This window comes from Perognathus longimembris, chromosome 11, assembly GCF_023159225.1.
Source record: "Perognathus longimembris pacificus isolate PPM17 chromosome 11, ASM2315922v1, whole genome shotgun sequence".
NCBI classification, from domain to species: Eukaryota; Metazoa; Chordata; class Mammalia; order Rodentia; family Heteromyidae; genus Perognathus; species Perognathus longimembris.
Window position 1 is genome coordinate 62981239 of NC_063171.1, and position 24861 is coordinate 63006099.

A 24861-nucleotide genomic window follows, 5' to 3' on the forward strand; every position below is an offset into this window, starting at 1 on the left:
CATAACTCTATGTGGAAAATTAAATGAAATCAATAATAAATGCTTAATCTATTATTTAGGCCAGAGTGTTCTAAATCAGAGAATACAAACTAGCCAAGTCAGCTCAAGAAACACTGCCTCCTTAGAACTAGTACAAAAATACAGAAAAGAAGGCTTTGAACGTACCTTGTTTGGGAAATTAAAAGGGACAAGTCACCTTATGCCTCAGTTTGATGAAACTACACACACAACCAGAGAATAGTATTTTCTTTTTTTTTTTCTTTATAACTAGTCAACCATGCATTATATTGGCAGACTAAAAGGAGAGTCTGTATTTCATAGTTAGTATTATCTGGAGTCAATATGGAATAGCTAAATGGTAGATCAATGCTTAGGACGTTTAAAAAATATTGTATGCCAGGTCACAGGCACACTTGATAATATTTAGAGGCTTTAATGGTGCTGAAGAGAAATCTCAGCACCTTATGTTACAGTTTGTTTATTCTGCTCTAGGCACTGTAATGAATTCACCACATGTATTATTTTAGTGAATTTTAACAAATGTCTATCAGACCATACCTCACGGCATATACTGTTCTAGGTGCTGAGAAGACAGAAATAAAGAAGACAAATCCTTGACTGTGGGAGATCCCTATTCAAGCAAAACAGACACTATTTTTTTATTGTTATCATAAAGGTTGATATACACAGAGATTATGGTTGCATGAGTCAGGTAAGGAGTGTACTTCTTTCTGGACAATGTCACCCCTTCCCTCACGCTCTCCCCATTTTTAATTCCCATCCTACCCACAAGTTGTAAAAGTTCATTTTCAACATAGTGTCCAGTCAGTACCATTGCTACATTTGTTCGCCTCAAACAGACACTACTAAGAGAGAGCTCTGCATCTATATAGCTATCTATGCTATTACGTTGCTTTGGGAAAGAATCATAGGGCACTCAGACAACAAGTGACCAAAGATCACACAACGGGCATAGTGTGGACCTAGAAACCAAACTCAGGACGTTCTGTGCGTAGGAGACGGTTATTTCATTAAACCTGATGGGCTCACTATGAAATGACTGGAGAGTAGCTGTAGCACTCTAAATTAAATTGTCTAAAGTGAAAGACAGGCATGAAGTTCCAGGTTCAAGGGACTACACATGGAAATTCTGTCACTCTGCAGCTACTCTGACTGTTTTAAATAAATCCTTGCTATGGCGGCTGAGAGGTTAAATGTGCATAGTTTAAAATTAGGTAATCGCTCCTTACTGAAGCAATTATTCAAACCAGGAAAGGCTGAAAGTTAAAAATAACTCATTGCAAGCAGCCTCAGCGCTGACTGAACATATGCTGCCCTCCCGGCTCCACGCCACCTTGAACAATGAAGGGGAAAAGCCAGAGACAGACCCACAGGGAGGTGCGAGGGAAAGGTGTGGGAAAAACAAGTGTGTGACCACAGGTGGCACCTGGCACCAAAGAAGAAACTGTTTGCATGTCTGGTCCAAGAGCATTCCTTTTCCACGCTGAAATCAGAGGATGCATCACACTTGGAAAGTGTGGGGACCACGAATTGTACACTCAGGAGACTCCAGTGTGAAAATTCTGATATCTAGCTTGAAGGATCGCCCATGCATTCACTCTGCGGGCAGGATCACCGAATCAGAGAACCATTTGTCTCACTGTGAAAGATAACAGGAGTTCAAGAAACCCATGACAACATGGCATAATTTCTCCCAAAGGCTTATTTGTCTAGCTATAGGATCAATATCAGAGCATTGTAGTTAAATTTCTTTAAAAAATGTTTTCCACCTGCAAGATGTAGAACAAATACAAGAACAAAACTTACACATGTATATGCAAAAAGAACATTCTCTAGCTTTTGCCTTCTGGGGATACTATGAAAGAAAGCAAAGGCCACACCCAAACATTTGCCATCTACCTTCTCTCGCGTTTCTCCTCTTCATGAGAGCAAGCGGAAATACAGAAAGCAGCTCCATGCACACGTCCACAAACACAGCTTAGGTGTTAGGTACAGAGGTTTTTCTCACACAGAAGATACACTCCTCCCCCCCCCCAAGTTATTTATAGAAGTCTTTGGGACACATTATGTAATAAAACTTCATAGCTGAGTTTTCCCTAATTGAGTCTCACTACAATTATTTTTTGCCCCCCTTACATCCGCTGAGCAGCACGAGTACTGGAAAAAATGAGAAGCCCCTTCTGGATTAAACTTTATAGCATGTAATTTTGAAAGTATCAAAATGCTTGATGTTGAAATCAGGAAGCCATTCTTCCATTCCAACTTTTCAACCATTTGCACTTGACCAGCCTGCAAGACACAAACGACTGTGCAGCTGTCAAGTCTACTGCAAGGATGCGCTAGGCAGAATTCTGGCCCTGGGATCTTTGCTCCCTGCTGTTATGCTTGCTTAGATTATAGTACATGGCAAAGGATTTGCAGATATCAAGCTTCAGACCTAAAAACAGAAATTATCCAAGTCAGTGAGAAAAGTCAGTGGTCAGTGAGACAAGCAACAGAGGACAGGAGTGACTGGAATCATAAAAGTCACTGGCATTGGATGTTTTAAAGTTTGAGAATGCTAGCTTTGAAAGTAAAGGAAGGGAGCCCCAAAGCCTAGGAATTGGGGCAGCCTTCAGGCTTAAGTGAGTGAACAGGAACCTCAGCCTTACACCACCAAAAAAAAAAACAAAACATAATTCTGCCAAGAACCTAACAGTAAACAAATAGTTCTCCCCTGCAGAATGCTAGGGTCCTGAAGACGCCCTGAGTACCGAGGTTAGCCTAGCGAGAGCAACAGTCACGTCTGCAAAACAATACATTTCTGTCATTTATTCCACCAATTAGTAATAGTGTAGCAGTAGTAGTAATGCATTTGGGGCAGTGACAGAAAATAACCCCTAATGTGCTGGCTCCTGCCCGGCGTGGGGCAGGGATGCGCAGATCAATGCTCTGAGCTCCAGAACAAGAACCACACCAGGGCTACAGAACAAGGGCGAGGGCTCAAAACACACTTCACTTCCAAGAGCTCACTGCATCACCCAGACAGGGTCTTGATTTCTGTTTTCTTTTCTTTTCTTTTTTCTTTTTCTTCAGAAGAGAAGAGGTAGGTGAGCAGAAGTCAATCACTCACTCATGATAGGAATAATAATATGACAGATGAAGAACTCTTAGTGACTGATGCAATTCCTTAATAACCACACCCACTTCTAAGTTCACTGAATTAGGGATTCGAAATAGAAAGCAGTGAAGATAGTATTGGCATTTAGCCCAACGATGGTGTTTGGAAGTAGGAGAGTAAAAATGTTTAGTTAAAATATTTTAAGGAGCCCAATAGCTATACCCTTATGAACACATAAGATGATGCTAAGTGAAATGAACTCCATGTTATGGAAACGATTGTTATATCACAGTTATAACTACTTTCAATGTCCCATGTGTATCTGTAGCTACTATTATTGACGATGTTCTTGTATCACCTTCCTGTGGTTGTACCTACACTATCTCTGTAATCTTATCTGAGTATATTGGAAACCATGTATACTGGTATTGGAACTAGGAAATTGAAAGGGAATAACAAAATTGAGAGACACAGGGTAAAAAAAGAAAATCAACTACAGAAGCAATACTTGCAAAACTGTTTGGTGTAAGTGAACTGAACACCTCAGGGGGGGGAAGGGAAAGGGGGAGGAGAGTGGGGAGGGTACGAGGGACGAGGTAACAAACAGTACAAGTAATGTATCCAATGCCTAACGTATGAAACTATAACCTCTCTGTACATCAGTTTGATAAGAAAAATTTGAAAAAAAAATAAAATAAAACTGTTTCTATTATGAGACATTGAATTTTAAAATAAATAAATAAATAAAATATTTTAAGTCGCTCCATATTCGGTCCTTATCACATGCATGGTACTGCTGTGCACACACTGAGCCAGAGAAAAGAATCCCACGGATCATTCTGGATTTAAAGGCAATCTCTACACCCAGAATTTCTCAATTCGGAAGATGAAAACTCCCCAGGGCTCCTACTTCCTCAGACCTACCCTCCATCCCATAAAGAGAGTTTATATTTATTCTTGGTTGTACTAGCTACCAATATGCCACACAGGAGGGAAAGGAACACCAAGAATACTAAAAAATAAAATGACGAAATGAGGTTAGTTTTCCCTTCTCTCTGGGACATGAACAGTACTCACTTTTATTTTCCCTGGTCAGGGAAACAGGCGCTGCTAGGTTTAGAGAAAGAAGCACGACTAGAAGCCATCTAGGTTACGCTCAAGCAGTTTAGTTAAGAGCCAGTAAGAGACTCTGTGCACCTTTCCCCTTAGGGAATCACAAAAAGGTAAGGTAACACAAAAGCTGCCTGAAATGCCAAGTCACCATCTGGAGGGAGGGCCGCTGTCCTGAAAAGGAACACAGGCCCGCAAATGACACTAGGTAACAAGAGATATTTTACGGATGAGCAATGGACTTTTGGTTTTGATTTTTTGGTATTTTATTCTGCAGTATAATTTCACTTATACTTAATAACCGTTAATGTATCCTTTATAAAAAATAAATACATGTATCCTTTATGATTATGCTGTCTTTATACTCCATTCATGCAAACAGATATTTATTAATCATGTTGTGTTATGCCCTCTTTTTTTTTTTTTTTTTTTGGCCAGTCCTGGGGCTTGGACTCAGGGCCTGAGCACTGTCCCTGGCTTCTTTTTGCTCAAGGCTAGCACTCTGCCACTTGAGCCACAGCGCCACTTCTGGCCATTTTCTGTATATGTGGTGCTGGGGAATCGAACCTAGGGCCTCATGTATATGAGGCAAGCACTCTTGCCACTAGGCCATATCCCCAGCCCGTGTTATGCCCTCTTTGAGGCATCTGGATCATACCAGGGAACTGAAACCGCAAAGATTTATATCATGAAGGTTGTCTTAGCTGGAACATATAGACAACAAGTACGAAGTGTAAGTTGCATAGACTGTTAGAAGATCATGATAGGGAGATTACAAGAGGGAAGGGATCAGGAACTCCAGAGATGGACTGGGAGCCGAGGGTCATGCATAGTACTAAATGGAAGGATCCTCATCACCTGGTCCTCAGCAACTACTCTACCCATAAGACAACACTGACAGCAGGAAACTGCTCAGAAACTGAAAAATACTGGGCTGGAAATGGGGCTTAGCAGCAGAGTGCTTGGCTAGCACGCTCGAAGCCCTGGGTTCGATTCTTCAGCACCACATAAATAGAAAAAGCCAGAAGTGGCGCTGTGGTTCAAGAAGTAGCGTGCTAGCCTTGAGCAAAAAGAAGCCAGGGACAGTGCTAAGGCCCTGTCCAAGCCCCAAGACTGGCCAAAAAAAAAAAAGAAATTGTAAAATACTATACACACACTCACCATCACCACTGATATTGTTGATACTTAGTTGCAACAGCAGACTCATGTGTCACTATGATTGGAAACATAGGTAGTTTGATATGGTTTCACTAGAAATCATAATGCACATTTGGACTATATAAAAAATTATAATTTTTTTGCTGACGTAGTCAAAATATCTGATCTCTTAACCAGCTGGCTCTGAATTGGAATATTTACATATACTGAAAGAGAATGAAAAGTGGGGTAAGAAACAGAAATGCACCAAAAGTGTATTCTGCCTCTTATGTGTGTCCTAATGTCACAAGATTAGTTAAGAAGAGTCACCTCTTCAACTAAAGCTGCTGGTGGGCAGAATGGCCAGGAGAGCAGATTTCAGTATCCCACAGGTCTCTTTCCTATTTTTTCCTCTTGTTTTATTTTTTCAACTCTTGAAGCAGCAAGAGCCCTCAAGCACAAAAAGAAGCAAACATATATGTTCCTATATAGGCTGCTAAACAATATGAGAAAAGATAAGATTATTTCAAAAAGAATAACAACTAATCAGAAAAGTTAAACAAAGCAGTTAAGGGAACTTATCATTCTCTAGCATGCTAACAAAGCATCATAGTTTTCTGTTTGCTTCACAATGAACTATTTCTCCCACACAAGGTCAGCTCCCTGAAGAAAGAAGCCTGTCTTGCTCAGGCTACCTTCCTCATCATCTGGGTAACACAGGTGGTGAAGCTGACCTCTGAGTTAATCAAGTGAGAAAATGCCATAAGGTACTGATCAAATGGAAAACTAAAGCGTGTGTGATAGTGAACTCAGCCTAGAGAGCCACAAAACGCTCTCTCCTCCTGCTCCACAGCCCCTTTAACTCTCTAAGTTTCACTTCCTCAGTCATGTGCAGAATTCTTACATCTGTACAAATCTTACACGTTGAATCATCTGCAGACTGCAAGGAACTATCATAGACATCATCACCCACCTGCCGAAGCACAGGGAGCGCTATATGACTGAGGTATGTTTGACCAATGAACAAACAACACTTGAACAGACCAGAGAAAATCTAGACAATGCCTACAAGTAGGATGGGAAGTGAGAAATAAATGAAATAGCATAAAAGTGCTATAGGCCCTCCACCAAAGCTTTCCAAATTGCAGGTCAGGCATTCATGAATGAATTGTGACATCAACTTAGACGACATTGTTTTTCAGGAAAATGAAATTACATGCATAAAGCAGAACAGACCTCAGAATGCAGAAAACGGTTGTGTGAGATTTCTGCTTCCATTACTCAAGGCTGTGGTCCTATGAGACCACTACATTGTTGGGGATTATCTCGAAGAAATGTAAAAGTCACCGACATTGGCTCAGAAATCTCAATACAAGGGAAAGCAATGCCGTCACAACAGTTTCCTAATGTTTCTTATATCTGTGACTTTGACAACCAGTATGAAAGAAAACAAGGCAAAATTCATAAGGAATATGTATAATACCTACATAAATCTCCATAGCCCCACGGCCTATCTAAATCAGTGTGAAAACACTAAATGAAAATCTTAAGTAACAAAAGGGAGGATGAAAGTACAAAAATAAAAGAACCAAGAATCACAGATCACAGCACCAATAAACCGCTGTTCTGCAGGGTGATGAGTGCTGACGTAGTATACCAGAACACCCAAAGAAAACAGACACGAACTGGACACAGAAAGGCCTGAAAGCAGCAATCAATTCTGGGTATTTTTAATCTCCAGTGTTGATCAAAGTTCCTGGCTGCCTTCAACTTGCATCCTGTTAACTCTTCATGAAAACCTTGTCAAAGCTTAGAACACAATGTGAATTCCTCTTAAACCTGGCTCTGCCTCTCTCCCTTCAGCTGTTCCAGAAAACCTTCTGCAGGCAAAGCTATCCATCAGTCATCCTGAGACACCTCTCACATTCCAGGCCATTTTACAGCCATGTCTTTTGACCCTTTAGATCTCGGTTCAAACACCACCTCCTCAGAGGCCTGCCCCAGCTCACCCCTGCCGAAGTAGTTCCCCTTCTAGTCATTCTCTAGCATGCTAACAAATCATCTTATTTCTCTATTTGCTTCACAATTATCTGTTTTTTCCACAAGGTCGGTTCCCTGAAGAAAGAGACCTCTCGTGCTCAGGCTATCTCCCCTGTCTCCCTAGAACAGCATCTGGTTAACACAGGTGCTGGAGCTGACCTTTGAGTGAATCGAGTCAGGTATTTTAGCAGAATGAATAAGTGGCAGAGAGAGAACCCTCCTCTTCTCCTCCTCCTGCAACAGCAGCACCACGGCAATACTAACTTCACATTAATACAGTGTATTAAATTACATTTTCACACTCATAAGTGAGGGACTTGTTAAGGATCAATTAAGGATTAAGGGACAAACATAGGATGGTTATTTGCCATATTTCTTTGTCACAAATCTAGCAGCTGAGTTTTAGAAAGTTAATAAATGACTTATCAAGGTCTTAGGGAGCAATATGCACACAAATTCAGGTGTGCTGCCTCCAAGCTATTCTCAGGTTCAGACAAAGCAAAAGGAACAAGATAATGAGGTGGGGAAGAACGCCCAGTACAAGCACAGCGTGAATACAATGCGAGAGGGCCAAACTTCAGAGGCCTTCAAGGCTGGGCCCACAAAGTGGCATGAAGTTCTTCAGGAAACAAGGAACTACCAATGACTTAGGGAAAGGTGACCTCATCAAGAAGGACGTAGTAGAAATATGCAGATTGGATTAAAGAATACTAGAACAAACAAAGGGCTCTTTGTCCATGCTAGTAAGTAATTATAAATTAAGGCAGTGGAATGCAAAGTAAACACACTGTAAGGTATCAGGCGGTGGTAACGAGCAGCCAATGTGAAAAACAAACAAATAAATAATGAATAAATAAAAAGGATCTTCTCCCACTTTGAGGATCTATCATGGTTTGATTATTCAACCCTCATCAGAATAATATTGGTAACTTTTAACCCTTGCATTGGAGAGTTATTACTATTGTATGTTGTCATACTTTTCAGAAATAGAATAATCAGAAGTTATGGCAGAATGACAGATTTCACTGTATGTTGCTCTGTTCTCATGAATTCAAATGATATAGAAATGCAAAATCAAGACACTAGAAAAATCCCAATGACTTGCCAATTTCTCAAAGATTGTTAAATAGAAAATATTCTAGAAGTACAAATTCCAGTTAATGAATTATAAGAAGTTAATACTATTATTTGATTTCTGAACTCTATATGTAATTCATATATATACATATATACACATATATGTATATATATGAAAGCAAAGTAAAAATGTATATTTGCATTTTAAATTCCTGAAAACATCTCTAGGAGAGATGTTAAGTAAAACAATGTTTCTTTATAAACTATATATATGCCTCATTTATTTGGAATTTCACCAAAATTAGGTTTTCCGGTCTATAGTAACCACAATTCACGGTAAACATTTCAAACTATCACTATTGTATAGTATTGTTGAGTGTTTAGGAGATGCTCTCTTCTAGAAGCGTCTCTTCATTGTGTTGTCCTATCTCTATTACAAGTGGACAAAAACAAGGCTCCATGGTGAGAGTAAAAACTAGGTTTATCAGCAGTTTTTTTGTGTTTAAATGAGTGCCTGTCTGCGGACAAGCTACCAGGAGTGCCTAACCATCAACTTACCTACCACAGCACCATGCGAATCCACTCAGGACATCACCACTAATGTGAGTAGTTCATTGAGAATAGATGAGCTTGGACTTCTCTTTGTAACTATGAGCAACATGATTTTTTTAAAGACCTAAATGAAAGTCCACTGTGGCTCTTACCTAAAGAATGTGCAGCTGTGGTTTTGGAGCTGAAAAACCGACCGAGCCCCAGATCTCCCAGTTTCACTACCCCAGTGGCTGTGATGAACACATTGGCTGGTTTTATGTCTGTGAATAAACAAAGACACCATGTGGAAGAACGTTAAATGGGAAGAAACTTCATTTCATGGTAGGATTTTAAATGCAGCATTGACATTAAAGTTGCAATTTTAAACCAAGCACTTCAGTTTGAATAATTCTATCCATTCTCAATCCTCTCATAAACAATCATCTGAGAGACATGACAAAGGGTGTTATTAATCCCATCTGAAGAATCTATTTTCAAATAGCTTCTCAGGAAATTCAATGCACAAAATTTGTGTGCTACTTTTACCGATTTTGGATTTTAAATTATGATTTAACACAGTTGTGCATATGATTATCTCTTTAGATTGCTTAAAGAGCTTTGAGTCTGTTCCCTGCCTGCAGTGGATCAGTTGGGTAACGATCTGCCCAACCGCCTGGCTGGGACTCCCAAATATGACAGACCGAATGCTAGAGACGAGATTCTAAGTGGCCAGAGCGTGCATTATTCATCTGAAGGAGGAAAAAGAAAAGAAAACCATCACGGAAACCCACTTTTTTCCTAGTTCATACTTAATACTTTCCCACACCTTTCTTTTCTTTACAACAGAAGCTGGAAGCTTGTCAGAAAGTCAGGAAAAATACCGTGTCCATTCTGACTTAAAAACCAGTGAGCGAGCTGTACCTAAAGGGTTCTGATTCTGATGAAATTCTAATTAGGAGATACTCTGCCATGGTGAAAGTCACATGTTGCCAAGTTTCTTAAGGACCGGTGTGACTGAGAGTGACAGGAAGTCTGTGACAGGAAGTCTCAGTCCTTGCTGACACGCCTTACCTCTGTGCATGACTCTCCGGGAGTGCATGTGCTCCAGCGCACTACACAGCTGCACAAAGTACTTCCAGACCGTTCTCTCCGGAATCAGCCTCTTCTGCTTCTTAAAGTGCTTTGGAAAAAATTCAAAATAATCATTATGAGAATTGAAGTTTAAGACTGGATTCTGCCAGGCAAAAATCCCAAAGAAAGAAAACCACGTCTACCTTTATCTACTCATGATCAATATCATACATCATTTTCTACACTGACATGATTCCTATGGTTCCACAAGTTAACAAACGCCAGAAAGAAGCCAGAAGCCAGTGGTTTACAGCTGTAATCCCAGCCACTCAGGAGGCTGAGGCCTGAGATCTGGTTCCAAACCAGCCAAGACAGGGAAGTCCATGAGACTCAGCTCCAATTCACCATCAAAAAAGCCAGAAGTAGATCTGTGTGGTTCAAGTGGTAGAGCACTTTTTGAAGAAAAAAACAAACGCTCAGCATGAAAGGAAGGAAGAGAGGGGAGAAGGGAAGAATGGAGGAAGGGGAGGTGGGTGGGAAGGAGGGAAGGAAAGGAAGAGGAAAAGGAAAAGACAGAAAAGCCAAGAAGAAAAAGTCCAGAAATCTAAAGGTAATTACATTCATTAAAAGATAATATTCTCCTGGCAGGTTGTAGTAAAGAATTCCGTTTAAATAGTGAAGCTCCAGCTAATTTGAAATATCTACTAAGATATTAAAGGGATTTATGTAAAAAGTTTTTATGATATTCCTGCACACTGACAGGCAACACGCACTGGAATGGTCTAATTCCACAGAAGTGAAATCCTGGAAGAGCGCTGGGGTGAGCAGCTAAGAGCTTTAACAGGCTACTACTTAGGAGAGTACAGAAATTACTGAACAGTTGCAGAATCGAAACTCATATTTACACCCCTCTTTCACTATCAAACCTTCTAGACTATACTAATAATGTACACAAGAACAAAGTTCTTTATATAAAAGACATGTTTCAAAAGCAAAAATGCAAGCTGGGTGCTGGTGGCGCATGTCTGTTGTAATCCTAGCTACTCAGGAGGCTGAGAGCTAAAGATCACCGCTGGAAGGCAGCCCAGGCAGGAAAGTCTGTAAGACTCTTATCTCCAATAAACTACTCAGAAAGGCCAAGAAGAGGCGCTGTGGCTCAAGTGGCAGAGTGCTAGCCTTGAGCAAAATAAGTCTAGGAACAGCACCCAGGTCTTGAGTTCAAGCCCCAGGACTGGCAAAAAGAAAAAAAAAAAAGGAAAAACGCAATTAATTTCACACAGATTTCCACAACATTTTCTAGTAATTTTAACTTTTTAAAATATACACACTATATTAGATGTCAGATTCTAAACATGCTCTTTAATACATTTTATCACAGAAACATGGCATATTGACAAGACAAACATGATTTTTCACAACTGAATATGGAGAAACTATACGTGAGAAAATCCAAAGCTACCACCCACTCAGTTTTTACATCTGTGACCAGAGGAGGGCAGGCTGAAAGCAAACAGTTCAAGGAAATCCACTTCACACTTAGCAAAAGACCATTAGCCACGGCCTCACATGCAGGCAACGGAGCAAAAATACATCTTTAAAGCATGCCAACTACCTTTGGCTAGTCTGGATTATAGTACATTTATAGAAATGAATTTGTTTTCCATTTCACTAGCTATTGCATCAGTAACGCTGTATCCTATAAACAAAATAAGAATTGACCAGTCAGATGGTAATTTAAAAAGCCAATCAGGACCTTGGTAAATTTGACAACCTCTCACATCCTGTTTGGATAGGAAGTGTTTGTGACTGCACCGTGCCAACATCAACTGCCATCCGAAGACGCGAGGCTGCAAACTCAGTTCTTTACACATCATTTTCTCTGAGACTTGGAAGGAGGCCAAGCACGGAATGTGCGTGTGCACCCCCCCCCCCCACTCATTAGCATTTCAGAGGACTGTTTGATGTCACCAGGAAGATGGGACCTGATTTCTTTGCATTCAAAAATAAATATACCATATCTTGTAAGCATCAGGCCATGAAAGAGAAATTGTATACTTTACTATGAATTCTAATCTCATCCTAATTATAATTCACTTAGAAACTTACACTTTTTAAGTCTCACAATTCAAAACTAAATACGAAAGAAGAAGTATAAGGAAAAATTGCCTTCAAAATGTACATTAGAGATATTAGACCAAGATGCCTTGGGTTCATATTATTTTTTTTGAGACTGTCTATTACAAGTTAAAAATGACAACAATACACAAACTGAAATCTAATGCTACCTAGACAGAATGCTCTGGGAAGACTACAGCCAGTGAAGTAAGGGAACACAGAAGGATAATTTATAAACTTTATTTTGTCATAAAAGAAAGGCAGTTTGATTATTCCATTTCTAAGGACTGTGTAAGCATTTGTGGTTTGCCAGTATTCTTGAAGGACAGGTTTTCTTGGTCGGTGCTATTGGGACAAGAAGCGCTGACAGAAAGCCTGACCACTGGATCTCACTGCTGACTGTCTCTTAAAAGAACAAGACCCATAAAACATAATGAAAATGTCCATTTTTTAAATGTTTGTCTTACCACTACAAAGCAGGAATTTACAGGTTAACATATTACCAAAAAAACAAAACCAAACCGCAATTCTCTCCTAAAACTTGTTCTAATAAAACATCTTTCAAATTTTCCAAACAGATTTACTGTTCAAAAATCCTATTTCCTCCTGAAAAAGGCAGCCCTATATAATTATAAGCACTACTAACCAATCAAGATTGTTAAAGATTGGTATCATATTTATAAAGACAAAAAAGATTATGATAGGAAATTTTCGGCTTGTGGATGCTACAAAACACAATTTTAACTTTGTCTGTCTATAAGTAACAATCAACTGTAACATAATTTTTAATTTTGTCTTAATATATGCTAGTCTTCAAATATGGCTTCCTTTTTAACATTTTCTCCCTTGTGGAAATGAATTCCAGGAAACGGAAACAAGAGGATTTTTTCTTCATTGTTATCTTTCCTTTTTATCTTGTTTGTTTTTCTGTTTTAGAGAGGGTAAGTGGGCACAGAAATGGAGGGAGAAAGGGTGAACAAATTCAACTACAGTACTCACTAGACACTATGTTGAAAATGAACTATACAATTTGTGGGTGGGGACTGGAAGGAAAAACTGAGAGTGAGGGAAGGGGTGACACTGTCCAAAAAGAAATGTACTCTTTGCCTGACTTATGTAGCTGTAACCCCTCTGTACATATGTAATGATAATTATATTATTAAAAATTATATGATAATTATGTAATAAGAAATTTAAAAATATAGTCTCTATCATATTACCTATATGAAAACTGTATATCATTCAAATAGAAAAACCACATATAACAAAAATCTAATCAACTCATAAATTTACATACCAACACTGGATTACACTGTTTGCTCATTTATGTGTAAAAAAAAGACTACGTACATTTCACTTGGGAAAATTCAGTGTACCTGGTATCACATTTGCACCTCGTATCCAAGTGATTTGTATTTAAACAAGGAGACCAGTAGATGCAAGCTGCTTCTACCAAAATGGTTAAGGAAATGCCCCTTAACTGTCAAGACCCCTCAAGTGATGAAATGTCCTCTTACAAAGCGAAGGTACAGACCAAACCCAATTGTACAATGGACCATCTGCCTAAGTTCTGTTCTTCTGACCAGGTAACCTGGCTCTGCCGTCAAGATACTGCACTAGGGCAGAGAAAGTGTGACTTTTTTTTCCTTTCTTAAAAAATCGTCTTTAAGTAGTTGTACAAATGAGTTGCCATTTACCAAAGCACTTTATGAAGCCTTATCCTTATCAATGCCACTCCCTTTCAACATTCTCACCCATCCCTCTCCTACCTATCCCTCCCCTCACTCTTCCTAATTTTTTTGGACATACATTTGACTCTTATCTGCAATTTCCCCTGCTTCTCCTATTCATTCATCTACTTTGCCTCTGACCCCTTTCAAGAACCTGCTTTCTTGTGTTTATTTAATTGAACTTTTACTTTGTCTTTCTAAGAAAGACACTATTCAAGATCTCCCTTGAGTCTATCATATTCCGGTTAATTCATTTGTATACGCTTGCATACTACCCAATGTGTTTATTTATGTTATGAGTTTGTAATCCCAATCTAGCTTCTACATAGAAGGCCAAACATGGATCCTTTATCTCTCTGGGTCTGGCTTACTTCACGTAATTTTTTCCAAGTCTTTTCATTTCTTTACATATGACACAGTATCATTCTTTCTAAAGGATAAGTAAAATTCTATTGTGTATCTATCCCACATTTTCCTGATCCATTTATCCACTACTGAGGGGCATCTGTGCTGATTGTATACCTTGGCTACGGTGAACACGGCCGCAGTGAACATGGCTGTGCTGACTGGCTTTCCTGCATCCTGGTTTGTAAGTTTTGCAATTCTAACTGTCTTCCTTAAGAAATCTCTGGAGGAGCTTCAATACTAGTAAGCTGCATAAGTTCATCAAGGACCTTGATTTACAAACAACATTCATATCCGTGACACAGAGAAAGATTGAAGCCCAAGGTATGGCAGTCTGTAAGAAAGATAATTTCAGGCAAAATATGGGTACCACAAACAGTGGCTCCCCAGGCACACACCCCTGCAGCCGGGTCAGTCCTGTTCCCATCTGCACACCTTCCCGCTGTTACCTCAACCATCTCATCATTTCTCTTAACAATGGGGCCACAGCTGGGTAACTGGTCCTTAGAAGCAATACTAAATTTCCTTAGCAATATACTGCTGCAGTTTTCACTTTATTTACAGAAAGGAAAACCAACAAATGTGATGTGGGCATCCGATACATTTTTGAAGAGGACTGGGAAAAATGGCAATTCCCTGATACGAAGTAATGAAGTTATCAGAGAACTAGAATTACAGGCACCAGCTGTTCTCCACTGCCTCCAAGTATGTATCCAGCAGAAGTGAGTTATGTTAAGGTAAGGAAGCATGTCCTACCTGGAAGTACTGCTACAAACAAGCAATAACCTTCCTTTAAAAACAGGTCTGGTGCCAAAGCTAAACACCAACTGAACCAGCACCGGCTCTCTGTTTCTTCACTGTGCTAATTAGTGTGGAGATGACCTGTGAAGTTCCTGCCACCACTAAATATAATCTGTGGTTCTAAAACCTCAGCCACAAATAAAACTAAAGTAAAAATGGCCACTTGGCATTAGCGTACCCTTAAAAATGATGGTATGACCATCCTTCATATGCCTAGTTGTGAAAACATCCAAAGCCCCAGAGATTCTCCTTGTGTCATGTATGCAATATTCTACTGGCTCTTTAGATACAATGCCACGTAGCTAGAAGCGCTTTGTATTCAACTTGTTATTGGGTCAAGTGTTTCTTACCAGTAGGTGTTTTTTGTTTTGTTTTGTTTTTTCCAGTCCTGGGGCTTGGACTCAGGGCCTGAGCGCTGTCCCTGGCTTCTTTTTGCTCAAGGCTAGCACTCTGCCACTTGAGCCACAGTGTCACTTCTGGCTGTTTTCTGTATATGTGGTGCTGGGGAATTGAACCCAGGGCTTCATGTATGTGAGGCAAGCACTCTTGCCAGTAGGCCATATTCCCAGCTCTCACAAGTAGTTTTTAAAACTCACTTTGCAGCCATGTTGACAGAATGAATGCAGAGACTGGAAATAGGGACAATAACTGACTCTTCTAAGTGTGACATTATTGGTGCACTTCCTAGGCAGGAACTCTACCTCTTGAGCCACATTCTTAGCCCTCTATGCTTTCATTATTTTACAAACAGGGTCTTACTTTCTGCTCCTGCTGGCCAAGATGGAAATTCTCCTATTTATACTTGTGCACATTTAGTATGAAAAGCTCATGTTCCTGCACCCAGTTTTCTTTACATCTCCTTTACTTTTTTGCCCCAGGCTAGCCTCACCTGGCTGTCCTTCTGATCTTAGCCCCCTGAGAGGCTAGGATTACACGTATGAGTCACCATGTCCAGTTGTGCTCTTATCATATAGCAATCTTTCTATGGAAACACCTTCTTAAAGTATTTTGATATATTGACAGACTTCTCTGCACTCATTAACACAATTCCATGGAAATTACATATGTAGAGTATATCTAAATTAAATTTTTTGTATATTAACACTGATTTGCAGTTATGTGGGTGTATTTACTGTCTGAATAAAACTCAGGTACCTTAGGCAGTTCTGATGGATCACTTTGTCACCCTAGCTACTTGGAAATTGCAGTGCAAGGACAGCTCAGGTAAAGTCTAGCAATTACCTCACTTAATAAGCCAGACACGGTGTTTCACAGCTATAATCCCAGTTATGTATGTGAGAGGCACAGACAGTCCAAGGCCGATACCAGGCAAAAACACAAAACCTTATCTGAAAAATGATTAAAGTAAAAAAAAAAAGGGGGGGGACTATCTAGATTTTTTTCCTTTCTTTATTGTCAAAGTGTGGTATAGAGGGATTACAGATTCATATGAAAGGCAGTGAGTACATTTCTTGTTCTACTTGTTACCTCCTCCCTCATTTCTCCACCTCCCCCTTCCCCCTTCTCCTCTCCCCACAAGAGTTGTATGGTTGGTTTACACCAAATGGTTTTGTAAGTGTTGCTTTTTGAATGGTTTGTCTTTTTGTTCTTTGTCTCTCGATTTTGGTATTCCCTCTCCCTTCCCCAGTTCTAATACCCATATAAATAGTATCCGGGGTACTCAGATGAGATACAGTGGTAGGGGGGTACAACCACAGGAAGGGAACACAAGAGAAACAAAACAATCAAAGAAGCAAAAAGACAAGGAAAAAGAGGGAAAAAAAATACGAGTCCACATGGCATGTTGAAAATAATTAAAACAGTGGTGTAACTCTTGTTTCCGTAACGTGGAGTTCATTTCACTTGGCATCTTCTTATGTGGTCATATGGGTGTAGCTATTGGGGTACTTTGATCTTCTACCATGACTAGCCTAACCATGTACTAGCTATTCCCTATGAGGGACACCATAGGATTTATGTTTCTTTGGGTCTGGGTCACTTCACTTAGTATGATTTTTTTCCAAGTCTTTCTATTTCCTTACGAATGGGGCTGCGTCATTCCTTCTGACGGAGGCATAGGATTCCATTGTGTATACGTACCATATTTTCCTGATCCACTCGTCTACTGAGGGGCATCTTGGTTGGTTCCATGTTTTAGCAATGACGAGTTGTGCTGCAATGAACATAGTTGTGCTGGTGGCTTCAGTGTGGTCTTGCTGTGGTCTTTTGGGTAGATGCCCAAAAGAGGGGCTGCTGAGTCCCAGGGGAGCTCTATGTTTAGCCTTTTTAGAAACCTCCACACTGCTTTCCAGAGGGGTTGAACAAGTTTGCATTCTCACCAACAACGTAGTAGGGTTCTAGATAAAGGCATTACAACTACAATAAGGAATGAGCCCTGCATGGCTGCAGTTTGGATAATTCTTAGGAAAAGCTTTCCATTACTAACATGCACAGGGTGGGGAAAGGCCTTCCAGTACTTCAAATGCTCTCTCTCCTGCATCAGAGTACTAGAGATAAAGTGAGATTTTCAAAAAGTATAAAGTTAATCTTCAGGACAACACAGAGGATCACAAAGAGAATGAAAGTATTTGCCTCTTTAGGAGGTTTTGTTCTCGTCAGATCAGACAACAGCAAGATAGAGGGATGTTTTAATTTTCTTAATGAGCAAAGAGAACAGCAGAACAATAATGATGCATGAAAGTCTCCGAATAGAAATCCAAATGAACAGAAATAAGTTGCTCAAAACAAGAGAATCTGTATCTCCTCTCTTTACTAGCTGTCGGCAGCTACTAGAACTTGTGCGTCACACAGTTTGCAACAGTGGCTTCAGATCAACATCATCATCACAAGTCCGGAACAAGGAACTCCTCTAAGTTTTCCTAAGTAAACACAGCTCAAATTTACAACCTTCGAGTTACACTGACCAAACGTGAACTTACTGCAACCTTAAGTGCTAAGCTATTCACTATCCAACTGCTTCGGTACAGAATGCATGTGTAATGTTGCTCTGTAAAAGTATTCTTGTAGGTAGCACCCCTGTATATATACACACACATGTAATAAGCAAATGTATGTGAACACATATAGTTGTGTATGTAAAGGAACCTACGTGTCTGTATGTGTATTTAGAATACTCACCTGTATATACATTCAGATAGCATCACTAATGGGCAGCCCTCACATTCAGAACACCTCTGAAGTAAAATCTAAGGCGATGAAACCCAACCCAAAGGGCTCAGTGGAGACAGCAGCACCTGCCAACACTTGCAATTCTCGAGGCTGTCTGGCCTGGGCTACGCATGAGCCGAGGCTGCAGCGTAAGGTGTTTCAGTGAGCAGTAAATCAGTTATCAAAGGCAGATGGTGCTACTGGGAGGTTTCATTGCTTTTGGGGTTCCAAAGGTTGACACCGTAAGAGACACTACAGGGTTTCATTTCTCACGCAACCCTTAATTTGGAAAAGTAAAATAAAAATGTGTCTTTTTGTTAATTTACCGAAGTCTGTGCTAAGCTGTACCTCACTCTCCAAACGTCCCAAGTCCTCCCCCCTGAATAGGAGCCAGGTGTGTCAGTACCATCCCCACACTACACACACACTCCGGGGCAGAAAGAATCTCAATTTCCTCATCAGCTGACTTGGCAAAAATCAAAGGGGACATCCTCCTGGGTAGGCCCTGCCTATTCAGAGGAGTCCTTCCAAGAAATCAGTGTGATCTGAACCAGAGAGGGTCTCCTGCGGGCCTTCCAGCAACCAATGCCAGTCAGATGACCTGGAGGTAACAATCAGGAAGCTGGGAGGGCCTTTGTCTGCCCAGCAGCAGAAGCATGGCAAACAGCCTGAGCCTCTGGGAGCTGCAGCTGCTACCTGTACTCTGTTTGCTAGGGCTGCAAGTCAGCCTACTAACAAAGCCCTACACCCCTGACCACAGAAATGATGAGTTTAAAGAATATTTTTTAAACTGCTGCATTTGTGGTATTTTGCCATATAGTGCACATGTGCGTGCACACATGCACACACACACAGACACACACACACACCCCTAATATTTAGTACAGTAGCAAATACTAAAAATCAAAATGTAAAACTAAGTTTATGACTGTAGTTTATTGGCTGTGTAAAGAAAAGGGTTTTGAAGCTCTATAGATTTAAAGAGAATGATACACAAGTGCTAAGTGCTAACAAGTAGAAATACAAAGTTAAGAATTCAAGAAGATGGCTTAGTTCTATCTAGCCTCTATCTTCTATCTAGCCCATGTCTTCTATTTAGCCAGTATCTTGTGACATTATTAAGCTCTTTTGGCAGAGACCAAACTTCTGTATTTCCTTCTAAAGAGATTTATTATATAAGGTTGTACTTTGTGTTACTGGTAGTCTAGCAAAATGTACATTTAAAAAAAATACACACATAGGCCTATATTACATTTTCTATTTGTCTCAAACTAAGTCTCTACCAGGCCCTTGCACACACAGGTGTTTCCCACAATGCAGTGAATGAGGCCCTCTTGCAAAGGGGTTATGAGAGTTTGAAACACTTTCCCACTTGTGCTGACAAGCAGAAACAAACAGAACTCTGGTTCTCATGGGGGAGGGGGGACTGGCCTCCCATCCTCTGCATGGCATTCATCGGAATGGGGAAACAAACAGTCGTTTCAGACCAAAGAAAACGTACAGCATACACAGCAAGACCTCACTGAAATCTGACGGTTTTGTAAGTATTTTACTTTAAAATTCTGATTGCTGATAACGAAGAAACGTATGATGAAGAATTCTGGATTTCCTTTTATCCTAAAACTCATCTGGGAAGTATTTCATCTGACCACAGCCTCAGGTACTCCTCTGTCACTAATTAGAGAAATACTGAATATTTCAATGAAAAATTGCTTAATTATATTTGTCAGTCTGCTCTAAACCAATTAATTATTTACTTGTAAAAATCTTTGATGCAATGCTATCCAGAGGTTCACTTCTGGAATGCAGACCAGAAGCTATATTTCCTCTTCTACCCCAATTAAGCTGAAAAGTCCCGAGAGTGAAGCACACTGTTGTGGTACACAATGATTTACAACATTACCCACTATAAAGAAACGAATCACTTTCTTATTTAATGCTATCCTTTATCAAGTCACTGTCATGTTCCTTCACAAAAGGACATCGGTGAATTTTTTTTTCCTAATGTAGTCACTCCTACAGAGAACCGCTTAAGAACCAAAAGAAATCTAGAATTTCTTAACTGCGCCTTCCTCTATCTTCTGTGTCCGAGCTCTGCCCACTCTAGTGCAGGCACAGCTCGTGCCATCTGAGCAGAGCGGACAGATAGGGAGGTGTCAGGTCTGTCACACGCTGGCCCTGAAACAACAGAGGAGTGAGTGCAGAGGGGTAGAAGACTCCGGCTCGCTGGGCTCCTCCTCTCAGCCAGGCAGCTGCGGGGAAACCCTGCACAGTCTGGTGAGCAAACCCCGCCCAGTACTAAAAATCAGTGAAAAATAGCCATGCCCCCCACCATGAGACCACATGACTAAGTGCTGCGAGGAAGGGCATTCCAAGGATACTCGTGCCAGACAGGCAAGCTAGGGGCCAAAGGGAAAGGCCTGGGGACATAACAGGAGTGAAGACCTGCACGCAAACAGACATAACCTGGATAAGGATGGAGAAGAATGTCCCACGAACTATGGATGTGAACACCAACAAGAAGGAAAAATACAACACGTGAAGGATGTGAATGGTCCAGGTGCCAGAGAACAAACAAAGTAGTCACACAATACAAAGTAGTTACAAATCCATACAAACTAGAGCCATGAGAGGGATTCACTATAGTCAGGACGCAGAGACCCCCCAGAGAGCGAGGCTCTCCCAGGCAAGCTGGCACCCGGTAAGCCCATAGAGAAGTATTTTAAGGGAATGAAAAGCAGAGCCCAGCGCTTTGGAGAAATGAAGCAGTAAGCTCGTGCTCATGACTGCTCAGAATTCTGTTTTTCTGACTCTGTCTTACTAACGGGGAATGATTTTACTCACTTTCCCATCTCCTCTAGGGAAGTGATCTAAAACACTAACCAAGTTTCGGGCAAAGAATTTGCTATTTGTTTTACTCTCTTATAAGAACTACAATATGTTCATGGCTGTCTGGTAAAACATTGCATTTGTGTATTTGATTTCTTTATAAAATTATGAGTATCATTACTACTATTCATTAATTTGCAAAAGCTTTAGTTGGTGGATGGCTGCTTCACCTAATGGTGGGAAGTCTCTAAAACAGACTTAGATGACTTCAAACACAGACAGTTCAGAGCATTCAGCGGCTAATGACAACATTAACTTCTCATATAGCACTTTATTAGAGAAAGCTCTGGTAAACTGTCAACTTACAGATGAGAAAATTAAGAGAAGGTTAGTGACTTGGGAGTCAAGAGCAGCTAACATTCCAACACAAAACTCCCCCTCAAGAGCAGAATTTTTAACCACTGAGCACCAGTATCAGAAAAGTATGCTCATAAGAAAGTATATATTGTGCATCTATTAATGTTTTTTCCTAGGGACAATGTCCAGGGCATTTATCAGTCTTCCACAGGAACTCTATAAAACTAAAATATCAAGGCAATTAAAGGAAAACTGAGTTTTTGCATCAGAAAAACCTGATTTCACAAATATCAGTGTGTTTGTTTTATTTCTTTGGTAGTTTTGGGTACTAGTTGTGGGGCTTGAAAACAGCCTTTTTCACTAAAGGTTAATGTTCCACCACTTGAGACACAGCTCCACTTCTGGCTTTTTGGTGGTTAATTGGAAATAAGAGTTCCAAAGACTTCTCTACCAGGCTGGTTTTAAACCATGATCCTCAGATCTCAAACTGGGTACTCAGCTTAAAAAATATCAGTTCTATTTGCGAGTAACAATCTTCTGCTTCTAAAATGTCAAGTTTAATTCCCAGAATCCTTAGAAAGATTAACTCAGGTAACATGTATAAACGAACAGATTCAGGAACTCTTCACTGTTTCAGAACCCAGACCATTCAGAAATCTGCCCAGGAAAGCAATACTTTATGAAAAACAACCCAGGAAACCAGCCTACAATCTCCACGCACAAACCAGAAGCTAAATAACAACTCATATAATAATCTGCCTGAAATTTTTTGATAAAAATACCATTTTAACCAAACTTTCAAAGTATTTTCTTATTCAAACTACCTTGTGATTTATTAGGGATGATGGAATTAACATACAATGAAGGTAGTTAAGATTTACATAGTAAACTTACATTCAAACTAAGATATAGTCTCAGAATCTGATTTATAAACTGAATGCTAAGTGATCTGCAATATCTAAGTCTTAATTGTAAGTCTTGTACCTGAGTCTTGATTACAGCTATGACCAACTGGAGAAAGCCATGTACTCATAACCAATCATGTAAGAAGATGCTCTCTCTGTCCACTTAGAGTGGAGCCCCAAAGTTGCCTGTGTGTAGCAAGCAGTAAGTACTTCAGAGTAGCTCATGATACTGCCACCAAGTACTCTTTATCTCCTCAAGCATGGGGAAACTGGATAAGCTTTTTCCTCAAAATCAGAGTTGGTACACCTCAATTACCATATTATCACAGACATTTATGTGACAGAAGTTATAAACAATAACAAGAAACAGAGCAGCAACATTTACACAGCCTCAATCTCTGTGAGGCTGAGTGACACTATTCTAAATTCTTAAGTATTAATTGTGACAACAGCCCTATGAAGTGTGTTCTCTTATTATATTTTAGAGAAAATAATAGCATGGAGAAGTAACGTGCCCAAAGACAAGCAGTTCTTAAGTTATTGTTCTTTGGGATTTGTATAACTGGCAAAACCCAACTAGCACACACTTAGAACAGAAAGCTAAACTTCCCGCAATCAGGATGGGGTGCAGATGCAAGGTCTTATGTGATCAGTCCCTCCCAGGAAGAGGCTACCCCAGATGTTTCCCTGCCCTTCTTTCCTGATGTCCAAAAGACTGAGGACGGAGGATGGTCTGCTCGGAAAAATGAAGCTGAAAAATTGCAGTTTCAGAAGAAAAGTCTCCAGGCCTGTTTTCAAATTGGTTCTGAAGTGTTTTTCTCTTTAAGTGACTAGCTTCAGAAGCATTCTTTTCACATACTACACGTTTAGCATTATGTTGGGTTCTTTAAGTACCTAATGTGCCTACATATTTCACACAATTCTGTGAGGAAAGAATAAAACTAATGTAAAAAGACTTTACCTTTATCATTCTGGAGAGATCACCAGCATCTGCTAATTCCAAAACTATGTTGAGTTCATTATCTTCAATGAATGATGCATAATATTTAATTACATTCGGGTGGTTGAGTTGCTGAGGAAGAAAACAGTAACAAAAAAAAATTCTTTTATTTTAAGTTCCAAAGAACCATTGCAGGTTTTTAACTGAAGAATATTATATCTATTTCATTTATAAATTATAGAAATTATTTTATTTTTAACCTACTGAATTTTGAAACAAAGACTGCAATGTTTTGTGGTTGTTTTGGTGGTTTTGTCTTGCCAGAACTTAGTGCCTAGGCACTGTCCCTCGAGCTTCTTCTGCTCAAGGCAGGCACTCTATCACTTGATCCACAGCACCACTTCTGGCCTTCTCAGAGTAGTTTACTGAAGATGAAAGTTTCACGGACTGTCCTGCCCAAGCTGGCTTCAAACAGTGATCCTTAGGTCTCAGCCTCATGAGTAGCTAGGATTACAGGCGTGAGCCACCAGCCCCAGCTAAATACTGCAATTATTGAAAGTAAAACTAGAAGAGTTAATTTTACTTTAATATTCTTAAATAGAAATAATTTTTTACTTAGAACTTTTAAAGTACTTCTATCTCCAACAGACATAAAAGTAGTTGCAATAAGTTAATGGGATGCTTTAATCACTAACTGGTAGGAATTATATCCTTAATGAAAACTGGCATTTAAGGGCATTAAATAAAACATCTTTGCTACCCTACTTTGAAGTTATTGCTAGCCTGAGCATAAACCTAGCCAACACAAAAGAGCAATGCATATCTACTACACTATATCTAAATACTGTTTATGCATGAAACTATATAAGTATAAATAATGTGTATATGTAGCTTGATTCTTAATGTTCCTAAAATTATTCACCTTATAAAAATATATCCACTGTCCATACATACTTATAATCTTTCTGTTCAATCTTTAAATCAGTTAACAGAGGACAAATCATTCCTCAAAGGAAATTATTCATAGCTGGGTGTGCTGGCACCCAGCTGTTGTGGAGGTAGAAGTAAGTAGAATTCAAGTTTGAAACAGCCTGGGGAAAACCAGCAAGACCTTATTTCCAAAACAAAGAAAAAAAACAAAAGGTCTAACTAAGGGTCTCTTCTCAAGTGGTACAATCCTTGCCTAGTATGCTCAAGGCCCTGAGTTCAATCTGCAGTACAGGAACAAAAAAGAAAATCACTCATGATTTTCCTCTTTTTTTTTCTACTACAAGTTTTCTTCCATATTTACTGTAGGGATATGTTGTCTTCTATAATAAAATTTTATTCATATTTAAACTAATTACTTCAAATGACAAGAAATAAGTACATGTAACACAAGTTTGGGGCTTTACTCTTGGTCTTTTGGGATAAAGCTAATAACTAATAACACAAATAGATGGTATGAAAACCAGCACATCCTACCTACAAAGTAAAAATGTAGCATAAGGCACAGCATTTCATAAAAGAACTATATGAAGAAAG

The 24861-nt window shown here is 39.7% G+C and overlaps 1 protein-coding gene across 2 annotated transcripts in view; it reads right to left on the minus strand.

Moving 5' to 3' along the window:
- The window catches only part of Nek7 (NIMA related kinase 7), a 126034-nt gene that overhangs the window by 24163 nt on the left and 77010 nt on the right, over positions 1–24861 (minus strand). For both annotated transcript variants that reach the window (XM_048357371.1, XM_048357372.1), the window contains exons 5-7: positions 23359–23469; positions 10088–10196; positions 9190–9297 (exon numbers count right to left, since the gene is read on the minus strand). In XM_048357371.1, the coding sequence (XP_048213328.1) occupies positions 9190–9297; positions 10088–10196; positions 23359–23469 (328 nt within the window). The remainder of the gene's footprint in view (positions 1–9189; positions 9298–10087; positions 10197–23358; positions 23470–24861) is intronic.